The sequence below is a fragment of the Homalodisca vitripennis genome, chromosome 6 (genome assembly GCF_021130785.1).
Source record: "Homalodisca vitripennis isolate AUS2020 chromosome 6, UT_GWSS_2.1, whole genome shotgun sequence".
NCBI classification, from domain to species: domain Eukaryota; kingdom Metazoa; phylum Arthropoda; class Insecta; order Hemiptera; family Cicadellidae; genus Homalodisca; species Homalodisca vitripennis.
In genome coordinates, this window is record NC_060212.1 from 30,261,710 (window position 1) to 30,286,360 (window position 24,651).

Genomic DNA, 24,651 nt, shown 5'->3' on the forward strand with positions numbered 1-24,651 from the left:
CCGTAACCATTGAGATAAATACAGAGCTTGGGAAAGACTTGTGATATTTCGTTAGTAAATGTTGAACAGTAAATACGAGCAGTTGCTGCTTCATTGAATATGATGTAATTAATAAAGAAATCGAAAACAAAAGCATGTTAAACATATTATGATTTGATTTCCACTGCTAATGCGGGAAGGGCTAAAAACAAAAACAAAGGTTTCTTACATGACAATCACATACAACGAGTGTAACAATTATATAAAACCTTTTATAGTCGGAAAGATAATTAATTTAAAAACCTGTGTGACAGAAATGTATATTTAATATAATCCATTATGAAGCTTAAGATATATAACTGCCAGGTGTATAAGACAATTAACAATATGGAAGGCCGAAATCCTCTAAGTCTTTTGAACTTTAAGAAAAACGCTCCAGTACATGACTAGTTTGGTGTAAACAATAGTTTGTCAGAGGTCTTTTTGGGAAGCCTAAAAAATGACAACCGACAACAGCATATACATCACAAATATGTGATAATCAATTATATAGCTAGTGGTATAATTCAGGCACCTGTAAATTTAACAGTCTCTTGTGTGTAAACAATTTGTAACAGTGGTTTAACGGGGAGCTTACGTTCATTATTCGGTTTAGCGGCCCTAGCAGTCCTGCAAATTCACGGTGTTAGAATAACTGAGCAGCTCCAGACTCCCACATGACCACTCTAATCCAACACGGAGTCATCCATAGTACTGTGCAACTGAATCAGTTTCTTAAATGACGCAAGTAATCATTTCTCTGATTAGGATGTTTGTACCTATGTTTAATCTTTTATACAAAATATTACATTTATATATATATATATAAATCATTACACAATGATATATTAGTTTTTAATTTTAAGAAAATCACGGTCTACATTTTGTAGACTATGTATGTGCCCTGGGCCTTCTTAGGAATAATCGACAATTACTCCTATTTCATTCATTTTGTAAACGGGCTCTATGGGCAATTTTAAGAAGACACGAGTTTTTTTTTTTTTTTGAAAGGAGGCATATTCTTTATATATGTTTTTCTTGTTTACATATGAAGAGTGACTTCGAGTACGGGTAGAATGGCCCTGACGTCTTACTTTTGTGAATTAATTGATTTTACCGATATTATCTAATTAACTAATTGGCAGTGAGTTACTAATTTTTTCTTTATATGTGACCAAACCTTCAGATATATACTCAATTTAGAAAATAATATGGTGGCCCACAGAATGGGGAAACAGTAATGTACGAAAGTCTGTTACAGTGTTTCACATTTAATAGAGTTCATGCATGTAATATACTGTACTAACTTGTGACAATAAGACCATAGCTCTCTAGCGAAATATTACGGATTCGATTTACGTCAGGTCACTAAAACTTAGTATTATAAAAGTAAAAATTGTTTCTTCAAAGCTGTTCTAGTTTACGGTTCGAAACGGTTAATGCTGAGGCTTAAAAGGAGAGTAATAAATAGTTAAAATAAGAGAGGTACTGATTGTTGTTTCAATATCTATCGAGAAATTAAACGAATACATAATAACATTGAAAATTAATTCAATTAATACTAATCCATCCACATTGACATGGATTGTTCTGAACATCTCGATTATATAAATTTACACACACATAGGTGCATAAAGAAATATTGATTTATTATTTGGATATAAGAAGCCAGTTTTATCGGACACACCTGTGAACTGGTCCATATACACTTAAAGGTCATACTCTCAAATACAACCAATTTAACCGGTCACCGGTTGAATTTTGCGGGATGGCGGGAAGTGGAGAAACTCTTGTGATTTTAGCACTTGGATTGGCTGGTTAGTGGTTATCTTACAACTTACTAATCTCTAGGTATGAGAGGAATTTTGTATGATTAGGCAATTTAAGAGACGGATATCACTTGTAAATTTAATAAAAAATCAGATAAATACTCATTGAAAGTGTTATTGTGAGTACTTACTTTCTGTATTTAATTTGCGTGTGTCTCTCAGTTGCCTTGTTCAACTTAGTATATAAACTTGGATATTTTGTTTGAAAATCTGAGAGGTCTAACGGTACAATAACTTGTGCTTCTTAGTCAGGTAGGTTATTTTAAGTTTGATTGAATTTAGTAGTTAATACGGAATCAGTGGCCTTTAAATCAGATTGGCTAGACAAAATTACATTATTAAGAATTAGAATCAATGTCAGTGGGGAATGTGTAGCATTACTGTGGAATGTGTTGTTTACTTAGGTAAGATACTTAGAGAGGTAAATATTGAGAAAGTAACATCTAATTTCATAAATTGTTGGTAAATATTTACTTTAGTCACATTATTTTTATTTCAAAAAGAAAATGCTTAGAAAATAGCCTAAATTAATAATCAACAGAAAACAAGTTTTGGAAGGTTTGTAAACTAAAAACAAAACCTGTAAAAGGAACTAGTAATTGAACGAGTTGGTGATAATGCTTTTGATCATCAGTGTGGGCTCCAGCAGTGATGCTGCTCCATGCTGAACGTGACGAATAAAAATATCCTTTGTTTAGATCAGCAAAATATAAAATTCTAAATAGCTCATCACTAATGCTTGAGAGCTAAAAAATATTACAAACTCACCCAACCATAATTCTTTTAGCTAGCAGGAGGATAGAGATGACCCCATACTTGAAATACCCAATGATTTTAATTTTCCGAGCAGAGTATGATAAGCGAACCCGGTTTTATATCGCTTATTACAATTAACGATACCTTATATAATAATATATTGATATTAACAACAACTATCAATCGATGTAAATGTATCTAAAATAAGTCACATGTTTCAAATTAATAGAAATAGTTTAAACAATAAAAATTATGTAATGTCATAAATAATAAAGGAATCATAACCATTGATCACATGATAAAATTAAGACAGGTGACAGGAAAAATGTTATTTAATAAAAAAGAAGGTAATTATCATATTAACCGCCGGGGCGGAAAAATACGAGTTTTGCGTTATTAACTTATTGGAATCGTCCTATAGAACAAAAAAGTATAAGGTTTGATGGGGTGGAAATGAGAAATAACGAAGTTCTAGAAAATAAAAAAATTAGGCCTAAATAACTTTCCAGTAATATCTCCATGTTCTACATCCACGTCTAGCGTCACGTGACCTTTTGTGGCCAATGATTGAACCTCGTGATGACGTCATCGGTTGCGCCGCCATCTTTGCAAACGTAAATGAGAAATAATACAGAAATGAGCAGAATTTTGATAAAAATTAATAATGTTTTTCTTAATTTCGAGAAAAAAATTAATTACGAGTGCCTCCGGCCATCAGCGCGGGCTTCGGCAGCACCTTCGGTGCTGCCCCGCGCTGATGTCAATAAAAGAAATTAAAAAACATCCCTCGAGATAGTACCTATCAGTAAAATATAAAATTCTAGAGGGGCTGATCAAAAATATAAATTGAAAATGTAATGCAAAGGCAATTACGTAAAGTTAAAAAAACTAAATAAATCATGAAAAACTTCAAATATATAGATGGATATTAAACAGAGAACACTTACCATTAGTAGTGTTGGTGGATATAGCTGATCAGCAGCAACAAAAAAGTGGTCTATCACAACGAAACGACAAAGTCTCCCGGTTTTAAAAACACCACTCCGACCCGCACGACGAACAAATACACTCATTTTTAAAAATTCCATGTTCTATTAAAAAAGAGATAATTTCGTTTCGGTTAAAAACGGTAAGCTCTTTACGTGGCCCTATGAAAACACTCTAACACACACAATTCACTAGGGTTGGTTGAACTAGTGGATGGTTGATTCATCATTGTAAACTCACTTCACTCAATCCAAACTACTGAACACGAAATCTTGTGTAGAACTGACCCATGCCCCGGAGAACTCAGATAACAGATATGCTATCAGGCTGCTATCAGTCCCGGCCGCAGATAATATTCAAGTAAAAACAGATTATCCAGACACAGCACACAAACTGAACATTTAAAACATTAGGAACTTTAACCACTTATCAATATACCCCCTAAAATCATGTTATTTGTCATTTGCACCCCCTGAGTACTATATATATTTTTTGTTCAGGAAGGTGAGCAGAATACGTTGGTAATGTCAAATTCGTGATTTGCCGCCCCGGCCTTTAATCTTACTGGTACCAAGAAAATGTTTTAGTTTTCTAAAGTTAACTACCTTTTTTGAAACCAAAAAAGTTACTAATAGAACAAACTGTGTTTAGAAATGAAAATTTGTTTTAGTTTTCTACAGTTGATGATTTAGTTACTATTCAAATGAATTACTATTGGTTGATTATATTGATGTATAATAATTAACTTAAATATCGTTTGATCATTTCAATATAAAAACCGGGTCCCCGCTTATCGTACCCTACCTTAAATTCCCATTGCGAAATGAAAAGAAAATAACTCAACAGTCTTATCTGTCCATTCTGACACAATAATATAGTAATTATCTTTAAATTGTGCTCAAGACACTAACTTGTGTATTCATAATCTTCTAGCTTTATTTGGCTGAAGTAAACATACTGTAAATAGTTTTTTTAAATTGTATTCTACAGATGATTTTAATCGTATTTATTTGGCTGTAGGAGTTGTACAGAGTGTTTTATAGTTAAAAATTGCTCAGACCTCTTTCTATAGTGTGTACCAATGTAGTAAAGGAAAATTTTAAATGAGAAAAAATGTAAGTAATTGTAAAAAATTACTGGGTCAACATCAATTTCTTTCATATTTTTGTATGATGATCAGGGCTGACCTTACAAAGTAAGAAACATGAAAATTAAGGGTTCGGAATGAGCCATGGATGAGCTTGCCTGAGTGATAATATTTATTGTCTATGTGTCATATTGCCTCTTGTCTCGTCAAACCTGAGTGAGGAGTTGGGGGCACTCATGTGATCTGAGCTAGAAAGATGTTTTTTGCTTTGTTCTGCCAGCAGTACGGTGTGCTGAACCCCACACTGATGGCAAGGCGAATTATTCTTAGTGGATCGGTACTTTCTCATCACCCAGTTCACGACTGAATGTTTTAGCATGATAATTAATTGATTACAAATGCCCTAGGCCATGTAGGACAGGATTTGGTGGTGTAATCTATCCCTGAACATCAATTAATAAAATAAATAAGGATATTATAAAAGATCCATTACACTTATGCACAGAACTGATTCGACTGTGTTCTGATGCCAGTGATAAGGCGTGGATTCTTATTAGACGAACAGAAAGAATTTCGTCCAAATGTATATTTTGGATTTATTTTATATAGCCATTGAAACAGGCATTTATTTACTTGTCATTTGACTCAAAGTGAAATAATATAGTTTTGATTAGATTACCTGCATCAAAACTACGATCAAGTTGGTCATGTGCTCTTTGATGTCCAAGTCAGATGTTTCAAGATGAAATATTTGCTTCAGTCAGGGTGTTCAGTAGCTTTGTAACTAACATTGATGTCAAGAGTAATAGACATTTGCAATCTAAGATTAATTCCAAAACATATTTTATAGGCTTATGTGCAATATTTTGTCATCAATCCCAACCATTTTCAATTTACGTTAGGGTAATTCTGAGCAATTACTTGGTCAACCTCAAATTGTTTCATATTTTACTACGATAATCTAGAGACTGTATGTGAAATTAAAAAAAACATAATTTAGGTCTCGGAGAGTTAACGTAAATGAAATATAAATACTGAAATGAGCAGAATTTTGATCCAAATGAACAATGTTTTTCTTAAATTTCGAGCTACAAATTAATTAGTTGTTTATCGAGTTGAGACGAGTGTCTCCGGCCATCGGCGCGGGCTTCGGCAGCACCTTTGGTGCTGCTCCGCACTGATGTCAACGAAAGAAAAACATCCCTCGAGATAGTACCTATCAGTAAAATATAAAATTCTAGAGGGCAAACTTTGGTGCATTGCAAAACGCCGTGTTTCGTACAAAAAACGTTTTAACTTTTCCTGATCTTCACTTGAAACCGTGAAACTAAGTAAAAGTGTTCTCACACCCGTCACATAAAAAAGGATTATCGGAGGAACCACTAGCCATAACGGTACGTCACAACTGGCCTTCCGCGTGTCTCCCGCAAGCCAATTCTGTTATCCGCATGGACCTCTTATTGCTCGGCAACCTGTAGGACGGCCTTGTGGGGCTTGAATTATATGTTTCTTGATTTCTGAGAACATCCTTATGACCGTAGTAAAATATGAAAAAGTTTTGGGGTTGACCAAGTAATTGCTCAGAATGACCTACGTTAGAATTGATTTATGAACAGCATGTAACTATCGGAATTAATTTCTAACGTAAATCTGTTCCTTTTTCTACAGTGTAATGTGATTCTTTTCAGGAAAATAACCGCAATCGAGGAATACTGTGAGCTATTGATACATTTAATTAAACTTAAAAAAAAACATGGACTAGCCCTAGACCTTAGAGAAAAGGATATTGCCAACCAACTGGGTGACACCAGTAGCAGTGAAAGTGACACATTTGACAGTGAAGATGAAAGAGCTACAAATTCATAAAAGGAAATCCATGAAGAGGAAAACAACAGCAGCTTCATCCAAAGGCAAGTAATAAGCGTGAGAGGTGAGAGTTTTGTTTACCTTGTGGAAAATTCTTTTTATGTAATTTTGTTAACAATTTATTGATAGGAACCTAAATTAATCCAAGCATAATAACTTACATATTTTATAAAGTTATATTTCACAAAACTGTATGGAAGATTTAAAGTGATTGAATTGAATTTTATTGGGGCTATTCATATATATATATATATATATATATATATATGGTGTTTTATATATTATAATATATATAAACACCACTATTGAATTTAAATTAATGTTAACAGTATGAAAAATGTACATAATTAAGTATTTGGGGGCTATTCATATTTTAAACCTCTAATTTTAAAATAATTGTATTGAATTTAAATTATTGTTTATGTTAATTGTATAGCTATATTTTTATTTTGTAAGTTAGCTTGGTTGGTCCCCCCCCCACCCCCCCCCCCCCCCACCCCCCCCCCCCCCCACCCCCCCCCCCCCCCACCCCCCCCCCCCCCCACCCCCCCCCCCCCCCACCCCCCCCCATCTTGTCACGTTTTTTCGTTGTCATTGCTAAAATAAAAACAACATTATGTATTTAATGTGTAATTACAATAAAATTGTTTATAATTTGACTACCTATATCTTTTCTTTAATTGAAAAATTTTATATTTGCATACTGCATGCATAGTATTATTAATCATATTGTTTCTGTCGTTCTTGTTTAATTTAGACTATTTTCAATGGTTAGTAATTCTAATGTTTGTAATTTTTAATAACGATTATAACTGTAGTGGTACACGATAATTCTTCAATATTGGAGTTATAATTATTCTCTAAATAAAACACTTTGGTAACTTATATGTAAAACTGTATTAAGAATTTTAGTTTGCTTGCACTATACTATAGCAAAAATAAATACTAGGCTAATGTTGAGTCCCTCTATGTAATATTAATTGAGTACTAATGTAATACTGTTGCGTGTACTCGTGGTTAGCAAGCTGATCAGCATTACGCTAATTACAGATTGCTTAAACGTGTTTTATTGTATTTTGTATTTGAAAAGCCGTAAAAAACAAATTACTATATTTAAAAAAAATAATATTCTCCTTGCAATTAGTATTGTCTATATTTACGGGAATGCATCGCCGCGGGTCCTGCTGCGTCTCTTCACAGACGGACCACTGATAGGCAGTACCCAACAATCGCTAAAACGTATTTTTTGCTATCCTTTGTTTATGAAAAAATGTCCTTATGTAAATAATACGTCACTCTTGCAGTTTGCATATTTGTTTATGTTTGTGCATTGCCGTTGTATATGCCCTGATGTCAGCGTTGTGGATCACGGAGAAGCAAAGAAGCAAAGATATAACCACTATATTTTATTTACTCCAGATTTTTTGTGTTATAAATATTTACTATATCAAATATATTATGTTTAGATTTTTATTTAATGTTAATATTTATTATCATGATTAGCGATGGTTTGAAATTTCTCAAACATTTTAAGTTTAAAATACAACTTATAAGTGATACAAATATGTGCTATATATTATTTGCATATTAAAGACATATACTCTGGAAGCCCATATTATAATCAATCAAATTAAAGAAAAAGTTAGGGGATATTACTTAGGTCTTAAAATATAGCTAATTCTCTGAACACCAGCAAATCCCTTTAAACTAGAGTTAGGTATACTTAAATTACTATCAGACAATCCCCAAAGGTTTAAGACTGGCAGAAAATCGTCTTTATCTCCATTGTTAACCCTTATAACGTCACAGACACCATATGGCGCTTAGACAAACTATCTCCAAACGGCAAAGACGCAGTATGGCGCATCGACACAAAACTGCGTCTATAGCAAATTTAAGTTCCTTTTAAATCCAATCAATGTCACTAACGGTATGCGTCAACCATGTGTGTGGGTTATTGACCTATGTCAAGCGTCAAAATATAGCTGTCGCGTTACATTGTTTGAAAACATTAGACGCGGTGTCTAGACACTCACCCCGCCACACGGCACAGACGCCGTACAGCGTGCGCGATTTTTGTTTGCAGTTTGGCTTCAGGTAGTGCGTGTGACCATCGCTGAGTCGGTTTCCTTCGTCGTGTTTTTCTGTTTATATAAAAGAACACTATTAGGTTCGTTGTATATTTACAATCATGCATTTCTTTTTTATATTTATCACAACTGTAATTTATATAATTGTCTGGTAATGTTTTATAGTTTAGCTAATAAAATTTTGTGTGCCTTTTATTTTGACTTTATTTATATCTACAATTTAATGTCCCATAAATATATGTACGTACAAGATAATTTTAAAATTTTTACTTTTTTATACTTACCATAATTATAGAAGTAAAAATAAAAATGAACTTTACACATTAAAATTTTTTTTTTTAATATTGTGCCGTTTGCTGGAAGTCGTGAAAAGATATACTGACGTTATAAGGGTTAAAATACACCAGCTATCTCATACAATCACAATATTCTATCTATTTTATTACTGTACTAATTATTTTGCTAAAAAGAAATTAGATGTTGATGAAATTATGTAATGATTATTTTTAAATTGTACTTAGTCTACTAAAAGCGATTATTAGTATTCAAAATTCGAGAAACAGGAATCTATTTTTTTTAATTCAGAATTTGCTCAAAACTAGTTTAAAGCATAGAGAGCCATTTTGTTGTCTCGTTGTTAATGATTAGACATAAGTAGACATCGTTGTCATCACTTGTAGTCAACTGGGTAGCTTCCATCCTTATTATCCTTAATAGGAGACGCCTTTCATACATGGGAATAAAGCTGTGGGATCACTTACCAGAAGACCTCAGGAAGTGTAAAGCAAATAGTTTCAAGAGTGAAGTAAAGAAGTGGCTGCTAAAAAATCCTTTTACACTATTAGAAAAGTATTTTGGAAAAGATTTTGTATGACGTGATGAAAACTGAAGATCAATATAAAACTGTAAAATAAACTCAACTTAACTAACTTACCATTAATCAAAATTAATATTTAACTTGACTTTGTAAATATCAATTTATACTGTTAGTTCAGTGACAATGTTACTATTCTCCATGAATTTGTAAATAAAAAAATATTGCCTATTGTCAAACTCTGTAGAGAGACAGAAGATACAGCGGAGAACATACGGCTGAACTGTCCTGTTCTTTGTATGACCAGGAAAACATTTCTAGGTGCTTATTTCTTGAGCCCAAAGGAAATTAGAGGACAGGAACCCAAAAATATAATTGGTATCTGCAGAAGCCTCAAATTTGAGGGATAAATACAAAGTTCTGTACTGAGTAAATAGAAGGTACTCTTTCTTCAGATATAAAAGATGAATTAATCACTTCAAAGATCCGGTTTGAATCAGAGTTATGCCACAGCATTTCCACATGCTTATAAATAATAATATGTACGTAACCTGAGTAGTGATAACAAAGTTCCGGGCTTGAACTTTAGATCATTCTCCAAAAATAGTTGATGGAGCTGATCACCTGAATACCTTGTGTAAATCTATGTAATAAATACATTTTTTAGTGTTTATTGTGGATGACTTTATATATTATTTGTACACATTCTTTCTTGAAGCTTCTTTATTCATTTGCTTGGCTCCTAGCTGTAAATTCCCCCACTATCAATAATTGTACAATTCTTATTGTCGATATCGTTTTAGCCTAATATAATGATGAATTACCTCATCGTTGAGCCAGTTCAGTCTGTTCAGAGTCTGAATATCGTTACGGGTTAATCTCTGGCCGAACCCTTCCACCAGTACCTCGCTCGGAGGGTTTGGCCTCAAGGCCGCTTTGATCTTCTCCTGAAAACCACATCAAGAACTGCTGCTAAAATAGTTGATAATACTAAAGAAACCATTATTATTATTATTATTATTATTATTAGAGTCAAACCTTCCCTAAATAGCTTAATATCTTTGGACATTCCAATGTTTTCAAATCTATTACTGACATTACTGAACACTACATTTATCTCCTTCTTCACATCCATCTTCAGCAGTAAACTTGAAAATAAATCCTGTTGACAGGTACTGGATACACTGATGGCGATGAAAATTTTTATTTAATAGAGACTACAGTAGCTTTGGTGTAAGAGATATATCAGTGCTACATTCCTTGGAGATTAGTTTGTATATACATACTATTTATTAATAATGCAACTCTAGCCTACGCACAGGCTGCTTGCCCATGTAGGCTAATTTCCAAACGCTATGTATAATACTTTTTAGTTATTTATTGTACATATATTAATTGTCAATTCATATATTAATAATAATTGTAATAGTATTGCAATTATAACGGAAATAAACTTTCTTTCATTTTATTTCACTTCATATATACAACTCTAGTATTGTTATAACACCATTTATAAGATGGATTTTTCTTTGTCTGTATATTAACACTTTTGAGTGCAGGTTTAGGGTTCTTCAATATTATGAACCCTTTACATGAAGACTGATATTATAAAAATTGTAAACAAATTCAAATTATGACATAAGAAAGCAAGTTTAGAAATTTTAAGACTACTTCTTATGTAAATTTGAAGACGTTATGTATTAGTTACCAAGCTAAATAATAAATGGCCTTTTTGTACAAAAAGTTTTAACTTGAAAGAAATACACAAAAACTGCTCTTATCTTGGTTTTAGACAGAAGTTTACAAAGGTTATTTTTTCAAGCAAACTAATATTGTTAATTTTGATAATAAATTATGATAATTGCAAAAAAATTAATGTTTGGGCTAAAAATATTTTTCTATAAAGATTTTTTAATTATTGTTGGTAACATATTAATAATTCTTAGTCCATTTTGCATTGCAGTTGTAAAATATAAATACTACACTGTGATGAGAAAAATATGCATTTTAGAAAATACACAACACACACAAACATACTGTTTAGGTCTGGCATAGCCAGTTTTCTTAATCTCTTACTCCCAGTTAAGTTAAACACTAAATAAAAAATATAGTTATATCTATCTAAAACTTTTCAAACACAAATATTGCCTAACCGATGAATAAAGAATTTTCTCACAGGATAACTGTTTCATATCATACTTCACAACTTTAGATTTTGTTTAAGTTCGATACTTCATTGTAATACAAAATAAAAATATAATACAATTTTTACATTCACTACAAGCAATCTGTGGGTTTTGATTTACTTCACTCCAAATTTCAACAATCCTACTCAATATTTTTTTTGTTTAAAATGCAGTTTAACTTATGCCTAGTTTGTAAAACAAATTTCAGTGAAGCACAACGATTATTGTCAAGTCAAGGCAACATTTTTAAAATGATAGTATAGTTTTTTTAATTGATCAATCAGATGATGTTATTAATCCCACGTACAACAACCGTTTGAGAACCAACTTCCAATACATCTAAAGTTCGTTATAGTAGCCATTAGGGGAAACTTCCAAAAAATTGAAAGTCATAACGTAATAAATAGTTTATATTTATTCCATTACATATTTCAATAAAAAATATTATTGAAATATCTATAGATAGTAATAAACTGTTATTATGTTAATAATACTTTAATTTTATTTCTAAACATTATTTCTTTGTACATGTTTCTGCACTGCCATGTGCCTGCTGCCTCTATAACCTATCTAACTTAACCTAACATATCCAGAAGACATGTGCTTGGCAGTGAACAGCCAAATGCTAAAATGGCCTGTACTTAATTGAATTCAATGTACAGGAATACCTCAATTTTGTATCACAGTTAGGAGTGGATTGCAAATTCTATTTCTAAAATTACAAACTCATTATATTTAAGTATTTGGATTTATATATTTTTATGTTATGTTATAAATTATGGAAATCCGTTTTACAATCCACCATTTAATAATAAAAGATAACCTTAAAAATATTGTTTTGCTTAAAATGGTATAGTTATTAAAATACAATCTATCCTATGAAAACTTAATTACATTTAAAACCCACAAGACCAACACTTAAAAACTTTTATTTTTGTGAGGCCTTTCGATAGCAAGGCCTCATATTATTCCTTGAAACTTTGCAAACAATTTTGATATAACCTGGTATTTTTGGTTGGTATTTATTTACAATACCGTGACCATGGAAAATGGACTTTTTTCATGGGTTGGGCATTTATATCCAAGTATTATTATCACAGGTGCATATAAACTGGGGGAAAAGTATATTATTGTATTATATTGATGCCTTTCGGGCATTATTGCGTTAAGGAGCAGGGGCATCACGTGATCTGGGATTCGACTTTTGCAAGATCGAGTTAATTTTTTTTCTAAAAGAGCAAGCAGTGCGCAGCACTGCGCAGCGGGCAGGCATCGTTGACAGGATTAACGTACTAGTCAGTATCATTTCAGTAACTTATCACTTACCTTAATGAACATCCAACACAAAGGTGTGCCATTACCACTACTGAACTAGGAGGTTAAGAATAGACACGGAGGAACAAAATAGTTCAAAATGGCGTCCCTTCTTTATTTGAGAGAGCCGCGGAGTAATACCAAACTGTCAAATATGGAGAGTGTTGCCAGAGGTACTGTCAAAAACAGAGTTTTCAGAGGATTTCAAAAAATCGTAACTCCTTTGATTTTCGTTGCAGATGAATTTTTTCTTCACTATTGTTTTCAGGAAAAATTGTAGTTTTCAGGAAAAAAAATGAACATACCTTTCCATGGTCACGTTATTGTAAATTGATACCTTTTGGTTTGCTTTTTGTATTATCAGCTGGTCTCAAAAACAGTTAATACTAAGTGTTTTGAACTAACACACTCCTCCTTCAAACACAACTGGTGCAGATTATTCACTATAAATCCTAGTACAAATTAATAAACACTGGGAATAAAATATCTACATCAAGGGTAACATTCTTCATACTAAATTACTTAGGAACTCACATTCATCTCTGGAGTTAACTCCACAAGTGCTTGTTCGTCCTCTGTGTCATCCAAGACTATGTCGGTAATCTTAAGGTGATTCCTTATCCTCGCATCCAAGGCCTCCAAACGTCGGGATTGGTTGTGTTTTGCGTACAACTCCTTCTTGAGTTTCTCCTCCTCGACCTGCCTCAGGCTTTCTCTCTCTTTCTCACTGTACTTCTGTTGCCTGCCAATAAAAAAGCACAAACATTATGAAATGATTTCCGTTCGTTGTACGGAATGTAAAGACCATTTCAGTACAAAGGTTGTACAGAGATTAACCTAAATTTTCGTGAAGCTTGAGGAATAATGGGTAAAGCCGAATAGTTTTTGTGTTGACGCACATATTAGGTTAATACAGCGTGAAAAACGCACTTCATGTTGTTGTTTACAGTAATCAATGAAAAGGCCAATATATTGAAAAATCCCAATAAATGAATGTTCGTTCCATAGTAAAACCTTAAAGCTCCTGACAGTTATGGGAGATTTAAGCTATGTATGGACCAAATTTGATGACTGTTAGTATCTTGCATCAATGATGATGATGTATAAAAGTGGACAGACAAATGCCCAATATTGATGACAGAAGTGGCACAAACCTGGAAATCAAATCTAGAAACAACAAATGAAATACACTATAGATCAACTAAACTTTACCTGAATATCTGAACATGCTTTAAAAGTTGTCTATAGGTATTTTTAATATATTGCTTAGATCTGCATGACTTGCATAATATAAGAAATTCAAAGAAATACATAAATAGCTTATACATTATCCTTCTTCTTCTCCTAGGTGGTGGCCTATGGCCTTGCACTGAAACTACTACTTTAAAATTTCAGCAATTTCACAAAATGACATAGAAAAGTGATCTTGTCTAGAATTCCACAAATGCAAATGTTCACTTACTAAAACACGCAGTCAAAAAGCAGGTGGTTAGCAGTGTCCTCATGCTCTTTACAGATCGGATCATTGCTAATAACACCAATTCTATAAAGATGTATAAAAAAACTAAAAACTTTAAGACGGGAAGAAAATGAAAGCCTTATTGCTGAGTCAAGTAATAAATCTAAAGCCATCTGGAATGTCATCAATAGTGAGAGAATTTCAAGAAAAGACAGTGCAGGGGCAAGATGGCAGATTGATGTTGGAGGAAAGGTAGAAGAAGACCCAGACAAATTGTGTGAACACTTTAATATCTTTTTTTCCAATATAGCTGAGCAAACTCTACTGCAAAACAATCAATCAAGAGCCATTGTTATGAGTGATACTTCTTTTCTTGGAACTTCACTTATGGAATGGAGACTCACTTCCTTCAGTGAAGTTTTTTAACACTATAATGTCACTGAAGTCAACATCTTCTTCAGGTATCGATGACGTGAGCTCTAAGCTGCTAAAGTTTTGCATTGGTGAAGTATTTTTACCCATTACAGATATAATCAACAAGTCTTTGTCTCAGGGGATTTTTCCTAGCAAACTCAAAAATATCTAAAGTTTATCCCCTTCATAAGCAGGGAAGCAAAAAGGAGCTACAAAATTTCAGGCCGATATCCCTAATCCCAACTATTTCAAAAATCATAGAAAAAATAATTTTAACCAGAATTCAAAACCACCTTAAACTCAACAATCTCCTGCCTGATAGACAACATGGGTTTATCCCTGGAAGATCAACCACAAGTGCTTTTACCGATTTAATAGAACACATCATTGACAACTTGGAGGAAGGGAACACACTTACAAGTGTTTTCCTTGATTTAAGTAAGGCGTTTGACTGTTTGGGCCATAGTTTAATTATCAACAAAATTAAATCTCTTGGTTTTGGAGGGACTACAGTCAAGTGGTTTGAGAGTTACTTAACGGGAAGAGAACAGGTCGTTGAAATAAAACAAAACCTGGATGGAACAGAGAGGACTGCAAGATCTGGGCCCTTGGCTGTTACAAGAGGTGTTTCCCCAGGGTTCAGTGTTGGGCCCGGTTCTGTTTGTTCTTTTTACTGCAGACCTACCTAAGTATTTGGGTAATATAAGCTACCCAGTCATGTTTGCTGATGACACTGTTCTTGTAACGAGTGGCAATGCCATTGAAGACCTGGACATTCGTACCTTCATATCAGTCAGTATGGCACAACAATATTGCTCAAATAACGACCTAGTTTTTAACGCTGCAAAGACAAAATATCTCGCTTCTGGACGATTAAAAGAATGCTTGACTGAGCCCCCAGATCTTCAGAGAGTTGACAACACAAAACACTTAGGCCTAACTCTGGATCAAGGCCTCTCCTGGAGCAATCACACCGACCAACTGTGTTCAAGGCTTAGCTCTGCAATCTTTGCAATGAAGAGGATTAAATCCATTGGTACCTCTATCGCTTTGAAAGCCGCATATCACGCTCTGTTCGAATCACATGTTCGATATGGAATAACTCTGTGGGGAAGTTCATCTGCCGGCAACCTTCATCGTGTCCTGGTATTACAGAAGCGGGTTATGCGGATCATGGCAGGACTACAGCCACAAGAATCTTGTAGAGAGGCTTTTAAATCTTTTGAGATACTCACAGTAGTGTCCATATACATCATCAAGGTAATCACCCACGCCTCAAGAGAAAGATTACCAAGGGTTGGTGACGTCAACAGCTACACAACAAGACAGGCAAATGATATATCCCTTCCAGCGCATAGAACAACCCTTTACACCAAGAAGCCTTCCTATAGCGGTGCAAGACTCTTTAACATGCTTCCAGAAAACTTCAAAACATGTGACTCTAAAACTCTGAAGAAAAGACTGCACAGTTTTAAAACTCTACAATTGATAAACTCTACAATTTATAGTTTGAATGAGTTTTTTTTAATTCTGTTAATGCTATTATTTAAGACATGTATGTGTATGTATATGCATTCATATATTTTCTCCTCATATATATTTTATTTTACAGAAATGTTAGTTAATATCAAATTTTAAAGATATTTTCTCTTTGCATTTATAATAGTTTTAAACTAGTTTACCTACTTCTTGATGACATCAATTTTTACTGCATGTGTTGACTCTGTAACCATTCTTGATGAATGTGTGAATAAAGATATTATTGAATTGAATTGAATTGATGAAAGAGGTTTCCTTTTTTTAGACCAAGCCAACTGGAATATTCCGGTATCCTTTCTATTCTATTCAATAATTTAAATTCGTTCAAACCACAAAATTTAACCACACTGTCCTCTGTTGTTAATTACACTTTTAATAATAATTATAATATCATAATAATTGTTTATGCAATACAAGGGGATTAACAATTCAACAACGTGTTGACAAGATATAAGTACATCACTAATATTAAATATGAAAAGTATATAATCCAATGTTACTGACATCTCTATGATCCACTGGGGGCTGACTAAGCAGTTCTGTGACAGTTTCTTCTCGAGAGAGTTCACCCGTGTGATCGGCATCTCCTCGAGTATTTTCACTTCATCCTCATCGCTGCTAATAACAGTGGACTGATAAGGTTTGACCTTGATACGTGTGCGTTTCTTCTCTTCGCCGGTGAGATCGATTGTCTCAACCAGCCTCGGGCTGGATACGGATTTCGGTGTTGTGTTTCTGAAACATTTCAAAACCTTCATAATGTTCTCATAATGTGCATTAATGCATTGTAATAACTAAGAGAAAAAAAAGCATCATTACTTTCATAAATGAGCTAAATCTTTGAACAAATAGACCTAAGCGGGGACATGTCATTTCTCTACTCTTGGGAAGAAGTGGAGTTTAGAATATTAGACCTGGTCAACTTATAATTCAAAACGAGTTGCACCTTCACTTGAAATGTAATAAATTTTCCTACGCAAAAACCAACAAAAACACAATTTAAAAAATAATAGTTATTAACAAAAGATAGTTTTTATGGTGATCTAAACATACATACATTAATATAGGATATAAGTAGTTGTTCTGCCACTAAATGATGAGGGTATGCTATTCTGATTCTGTTGAGCACAGAATGTACAGATGATATTACCAAAATCTGACCTTACCAGTGTCAGTGAATGCAATGTAGACTTGCTTCAAATTGAAAAAAAAAATATTTAAACCAATATTACTGTTTAGTTTCTATATTATATGAACAATATAGTGTATAATTTAGTCTTTCATAATTAGAGAATATGATAAATATAATCATTGCTAATCAATAAGAAAACAGAAAAATATAAAAAAAGCTAAAATAGGCAATTTACTAACCTATAGTAAAGTGTTTTTAACACCTAAAATTTGGTATTTTTGCCTTAACCATTTTAGAGCCAAGAATTGCTGTGAGTGGTTTATCATATTTTTTTCTAAACATCCGAAATTCAGATGTCGAGAGCGAAAGAGTTAAGAGATGAGAGAAGCGTGTGTTCGAGGGTGGAATCCACTAATTTACAACAAGTTTGTTGCTCTCAATCCACACACAGTCGGTAGAAATCTTTAATGAACGTTCCTGATTAGATGTAACATACAGGTCTGGGATTACAACTGCTCGGTTTTTGTACTTACGACAACGATTGCGTCCAGACCTTCCTCTGCTGGGGTGTTTCACTAATTGTGCTTGACGTTTTAAAGTTGGTTGATGATTTATGGTAATCCGCCAACAACTGTGAATATTTGAGTTTCTCGTCGATTTTGAAAATCTGCAAACAGAACAATAAATGTAATTTTTATACCATGTCTGTCTAACTTGCGTATTACTGTACTTATCCTGAAAGAGTTGATTCAGTCTTCAATTTATACGTATTCTTAAAAAATATATTTTACAAATATATTCTTCAACAGAATGGTAAAAAAGTCCCAATATAATTTCTATTATGTCAAAGCCACAAAACGGTACATGGTGAGAATAGTGTAGAGGATTAAAAAAAAATAGCAAGTGCCATGGTAAAGTTGTTGTGTGTGGACAGTGATAAGACGGTTGGTACCAGTGTTTTCACTGTTGGAGAGCATTTGGTGCCTAAACAAACGTTCACACAGGAGTAAGTTTACCTGGGGTAATTGGGAATGCTGCTTATGTCTTTCTTACTAATAGTAATATTATTTATTTCACACCAAAATTATGCTTTTTTTCAATCTTTACCAATTGAATTGAATTGAATCATAATTTATTTCCAATTTCGGTACTTGAAATAGTGTACAAGCTAAAACTCAAACTCCTTAAAACATAAACAAAGAGTAACAATGTATAAATTAAGCAGTAATTATAAGTTATTTAATAACATACAATTAAGGAATCTATTTATGTAACTAGTTGTACATTCATTAGTAGTAAACAGTTAATTTATTTTAAGAAGATGAACTCATTAATAAAAAATATTAGTGGCCTAGGAAATAAGCCTACATGGGCCTGTAGAAAGCCTGTGCGTAGGCTCGAGTTGCTCCCATGAAACCGTGGACGGATTGTAATTTGTTGTCTTTATTCAATATAAATCATGCGAACTATGTGGTGCACTCGTCGCGTGCTCACCCACACAAACACACACACACTTCATGAAATATTGTACTAATGTCAATCTTAGCGAATAATATTAAAAGTATTAAAATTTAGAATGGTGTATATCGAGAATCAAGAAGAAAGAGCAGATTGTTAACTTATATACAGTGGTTGGTTGAGAGGATTAAAGTGAAGCAGTAAAGTTAAATAGATAAATATATTATTGATTCCCCCCTTGAATACTCGCGTTAAGTAACGTCTTCATGCCGCGACCAACAATAACACATTCACTTGAAGATAAAAGTTGAGTGCAAATAAAACACTATTGCGACATATTTTCAAAAAAATTTAATACAGCATAAACTTTAGCAGAGAATATTTGAAATAACTACGTGTTTTCACTGCGAAGGAATTTTCAAGACTAACGGTGATTTAGGTGCGACCTCAGAAAAGTAGGTAGACGGAACGGCCACTCGAACAATGGAATGACAGGCAGATGTTGTTCAAAGGGCACATGGTCCCTTAAAATTAGGTACTCCGTTTTTTTAATATCATATTCTCAGAATTATCGGTCAATATGAATGTATTAGTCACGCAGACTTACAGTTTTACTTATATTACACGCCCAATAATATCATAGGCAGCTTAGTTGTGCTTATTATAGACAATACAGAATAAGAAAAGTTTGTAATTGTTTTTTCTCAAAAATGGGTAGTGTTATGAAAGAATGCATAAGGAGCATTTTTGTAGATAATTGCATGCTCTACAATTTTTGTCTGATATGTTTTTTTCATAAAACTAACCGTTTCACTGAAAAATTCAAGAAACCTATTTTTGTGAAATTTGACCTTTAATAAAAAAATTTGCAGACATGGGATCGATGGGGACTTTTCACAATTTCATAATAATGGTGTCCCTAACATCTATGCAAATTTTCAGCTTTTTCTCGGAATTTTTGCAAGGGTCAATGTCTAAATTGACCGGACTAAAATAATCATCAATACATTTAAAAAGACAGGTTTTCTATAAAACTAGTACTTGAATATAATATATCTAATATTAGCCTAATATATACTGTTATGGTTAAATAAATATAGCATTGTATGGTTTAGCTGTAGTACATAAATATAAATTTAATTGGACTAAGAACTTGAGTGTTTTACATATGATATTAAAAAAAAATAGACCCTTAGATATACACTAATTAAAGCTATAAATAAAATTACTAAATGTTATGAAAAAATAGTCACAATAAGTAAGATTTGAAAAATATGTATTATATGGATGGTAAATTCACATCAACCGGACTGATAGAATTTGTACTAGTATTACTTATTAAATAAAATAGGATGAAATGCAAACAAAATATACATATTATAAACATTCATGAATTATTAATAAATTAATTATGATTTTTGTTTGAGATTATTTAATTTGAAGGATGAAATTAATTTAAATTAACAAAATTCTATTTATATGCCATTTACTCAAATATTTTAACACTAAACGAGTGCGATTGATATAAATTAATAAAACTACGGATTTGCCAATATAAACTGAAAAATGGACACAACATAATTGAACACATGGTTAAAAAGACTGACAATAAACTATTTATACTATACCATTGATGAAAGAGTAATAACATAAAATGTACTCTTATTTATACAGATATATATTCTTATCAAAATAAATTGATTAATTCTTGTAAAAAATAAAAACTTTCTCTGAGCTAAAAGAAACAAATAAAATAAAAATTGTGTTTGCCAGATATTTAAATTAACAATAATTAAAATACAATAACATAACTAAAATGTGTACCTTGTGCGGAATAGAGTTTTTTACTGGTCAAACTTGTCGAGATCAGAGAGAGAAGTAATTCTTTCAGTCTCAGCACCCTCAGACACCTTGACGAGAATCTTTCCGTTGAAGAACCCCGCGAAACTGATCTTCTTCTCTCGCTGGAGTCTCCATGCTCGCCCGAGAATCGCCTTGTTGTGGAGGGTTAGGTGCTCATTAATAAACACTGGACTGTTAATCAGCACTGGGTCGACATCAGAGGCGTTGATGTTCTTCCTCCCTCTTGTAGCCGTCAACCATTCTTCTCTCACCTTCCTGGAGATAAACTGCGCAGTTATTGGCGGATGGACGTACTTTTTGGAGAAGAGACGCAGCCTGTGAGCGATAAAGAAATCTTCTTTTCTGAAGGGGACATTGATGGTGCGAGTGACTTTTTGAAGACAAAAGTATATATCCTCTCCATGTGTACTTGGCAGTCCGACAATCTCGATGTTGGCCGAGCGCGAATGCTGCTCAATGTCTTGCAGTTGATTGTTTAGATTACGCACCCCTTCATTTAGCTTGGTGTTTATTTGTTCTAAGTCACTGCAGCGGGCTTCCAACTTCTGCTGAGAATTTTGCAGCTCAAACACCCTGGACTGCAAGTTTTTCACCTCTGCCGATAAGCAATTGACAGATTCTAAAACCGTGTTGATTTTTTCGTCTGTGTTCTTGTTAATGTCTTTTCTGAAAGACTGAAGAAGTTCTGCAATGAATTTTTTCATATTGGTATCTTCGTTGCTACAAACCGATGAAACCGAGGCAGTTTCCTCCACACATTTGTCACACTTCCAGGACCTATACTTGCCCTTCGTAAAATTTTGCGTCGAACCGGCACGTGAGCACGCGGGGTGAAAGCAGCGCTTACACTCAACGCACTTTGCCACAACATCAGAAGCAACGAAATTTGTATCGCACTTTTCACACTTTTCTGACATTTTAAAATAATAAATATAATAAACGGCACAAATAAAATAAAACTAGAATGGCAGGTAATAACCTCAGCTGGACAGGTAGAATCTTGCAATCAGACAAGGCTGGACGTCGAAGATAAGAGGTCCGGACTCATCAGCGATCTGATAACAACTTGTATTACAAATATCAAAGCTGTTCACTGCTCATATTTAAAATTTTTTTAACACAAGCAATATTCCACTACATTTTTCTACGTTTTTGTTAGTGAAGTTTTGTAAAATTTATTATTTAACATTTGTTTATTTAATAACATAGAGCAACTTAAAACTAATCGGGATATCTTTTTACGTAAATATTTCTTAACACAACTTATTCTACAAATTGTACTGCACATTCACAATAATTGCACAACGATGGTTCACAACTGCCCCACATTCTCAAATTTTATTTGTTCAGATAAATGAATAATGATTTGTGCTTAGTGACATGACGGTTGGATTAAGAAAGTCAAGCCTTTACAACCATTGTATGTGTGTAAAATAGAAAATGTTGAGGATGGTGAGGTACTGGTACATGGATTCTGCTGTACTAATGGAATAAATACAGATTGGTTGTAATGAAGGAAAAAGTAAGAGGAATGTAATCAAGAAATATAATGTTTTAAATATTACAAATTTTGATATTGTTGTTGTGCTGTCATTTCCAGTAACAACATATAAGAATAGACTAGTAACATACATTTTAGTGGGTCAATATGAATAAATGAACAGTAAAAGTATTTTTTCCTGTGTAAACTATACTGTCCCAGCCAATAAGATGAAAATTTTAGTAAATTTAGTGAATAAAACAACAAAGTGATTGTTGTTCATAATTTGGACCCCTTATACGTTACATAGCATTGCTTCTCTGGAGCTAATTCAAAACAAGTTACTAAGGTATTTATATTTTAAAAGATTTAATGTTTCTTGTGAGCGAAACCTGTCAACAACTGTCTTAAGAAGTATTTTTTCTTTTGAAACTTTGTTAACAAGACGAAACCAATCTATTATTTTATACATTTATAACATTTTACATAACTTAGTTGATAGTTCTTTTTTAGTTGGTAAGGTTTTTCTGCATGTCCCAAGAAATAATCTGAGACCCTCTTTGGTTTTTTTTACACCACGTTGTAATACAGTGCAGTTTTATAACTTTTCATTTTTTAAAGGTATTAGGTTGTTAAACATGTATAAAAATGAATTGGATATATTTAATGATAATTTTAATTCATTTGTAAATAAGCTAAATATTATTTTTTTAACTTAAGGTAGTAACCGAGTTTTGTTAAAGTTTTAAATTATTATTATGTATTGTATTATATTTTTATTTTTTCTCGTGCTGTAATAGAAACAGTTAATTTTTACTCAGCCTAATAATGACTTTGTAATTGAGTTTCTTTGTATACATACTTATATATTATATTGTAAATTATTATTATTAACTTGTATTGTCGATATAGCTGTTTTGGGATAATATTCCTGTAGCTATTGTACAAAAATAAATAAATAAATAAAATATTGGGTTTTTGTAAAATAGGTAAATTATTTTAAATATGCCTGTTTTCAAGATTTATAGAAACTGGCAATATTGTGAACACTAAAAGTTGATATATCGTTCTGAGAGTGACGTGTTTGTGAACACTCGAAAAGGGCTTTATTCTCATATAGATTAGATTGTAGATCTATTTACATTCTAAATATTTTATCAGACAGCATTCACAATTTCCTTGAAATACAGTGATTACTTATGTGGTTCGGATAATTATAAATGAGTTAATAAGTTTTTTTTTATTTTTAAATGGAATTTGATTAAACATTTAACATGAAATATGTACAAGTTTAACAGTGTTATACTTAATATTAATTCATCTGAAGACTTTTTCAAAAATCAAGATTTTAGTTGAAATTAAAATCTATTCACAATTACCCCAACCAACCCTAGAATGAATGAAATTATGAAGCTAAAGTCTGATCACCACCAACTGCTTTATGATTGCTTTCTGAAATGCTGTCATCATGTGGCAAGTCATAGAACTGCTAATGGAAATATCTATTGACAGTGCTGTTGTCCACGTTCATTCCAATGATCTTTTGCCTAGTGATACTATCTAGGAGTAATATATGAAACGTTTTATCGATCTCTTCATTGACAGTGATTTAGCAGTTTTTCATCAAAATACCTTCCAACTTCTTTTGCTATTTTATAAAATTATATTAGACCTGTTTGTAACTTCCTGCGGGTATTGTTTTACTGACGCATTGTTATGTTGTTTTTACAATACATGTTTTTTTTATATTGAAATATAACTATACGAACAAAACATTTCTTATACAAAAAAATATTTAAAAAATTTCACAAATTTGCGTATTTAAAACAAAGTTAAAATGATTTTAAATTGAAAAATCAGTATACTCATTTAAAGAATATTTTGAAGGTAACTGAGTTCATCCAACAATTTAGTAGTTAATATGACATTATAAATAGTAGCAAAATTGTAAAATCAGTGTTGTCATTTACATAACACTTTGAGGCAAACTTCTTTATTTAATGATTTATGTAGTCACTAAATGGATATTGTAATGTAATGGTTGACGCTATTCTGTATTTATACTATATGTGTACATTGTATGAGTTTTGAATAAAGTTAATTTGAATTTGAAAATGTGAATTCATTTAGAACTAGTTTACCTTATAGGCTTAATAATTTTTCAAATACCACCATATTATAGAGAATTTAATAACATTTATAATGGTGTATATGTAACAGTTTTGTTCCAATAGAGTTGTCAAAACAAATGTGTTCTTCCGCGGTCCAATCAATCTAACCCGGTAGCGCCACAAGTGTGTCGCTGTAATTCGACGTGGATAGGGTTAAATTGTGTTAAGACATAACACATGACTGAAAT

At 32.6% G+C, this 24,651-nt stretch overlaps 1 protein-coding gene across 5 annotated transcripts in view; it reads right to left on the reverse strand.

Annotated features, from left to right (window-relative positions):
- Nucleotides 1-10,214: 10,214 nt before the first annotated feature.
- Nucleotides 10,215-24,651, reverse strand: part of LOC124364176 (sentrin-specific protease 1-like) — a 33,257-nt gene continuing 18,820 nt past the window's right edge. For all 5 annotated transcript variants that reach the window (XM_046819460.1, XM_046819455.1, XM_046819457.1 and 2 more), the window contains 4 exons: nt 18,025-18,158; nt 16,864-17,094; nt 13,482-13,689; nt 10,215-10,394 (listed from right to left, as the gene is read on the reverse strand). In XM_046819460.1, the coding sequence (XP_046675416.1) occupies nt 10,230-10,394; nt 13,482-13,689; nt 16,864-17,094; nt 18,025-18,158 (738 nt within the window). In that variant the 3' untranslated portion in view covers nt 10,215-10,229. The remainder of the gene's footprint in view (nt 10,395-13,481; nt 13,690-16,863; nt 17,095-18,024; nt 18,159-24,651) is intronic.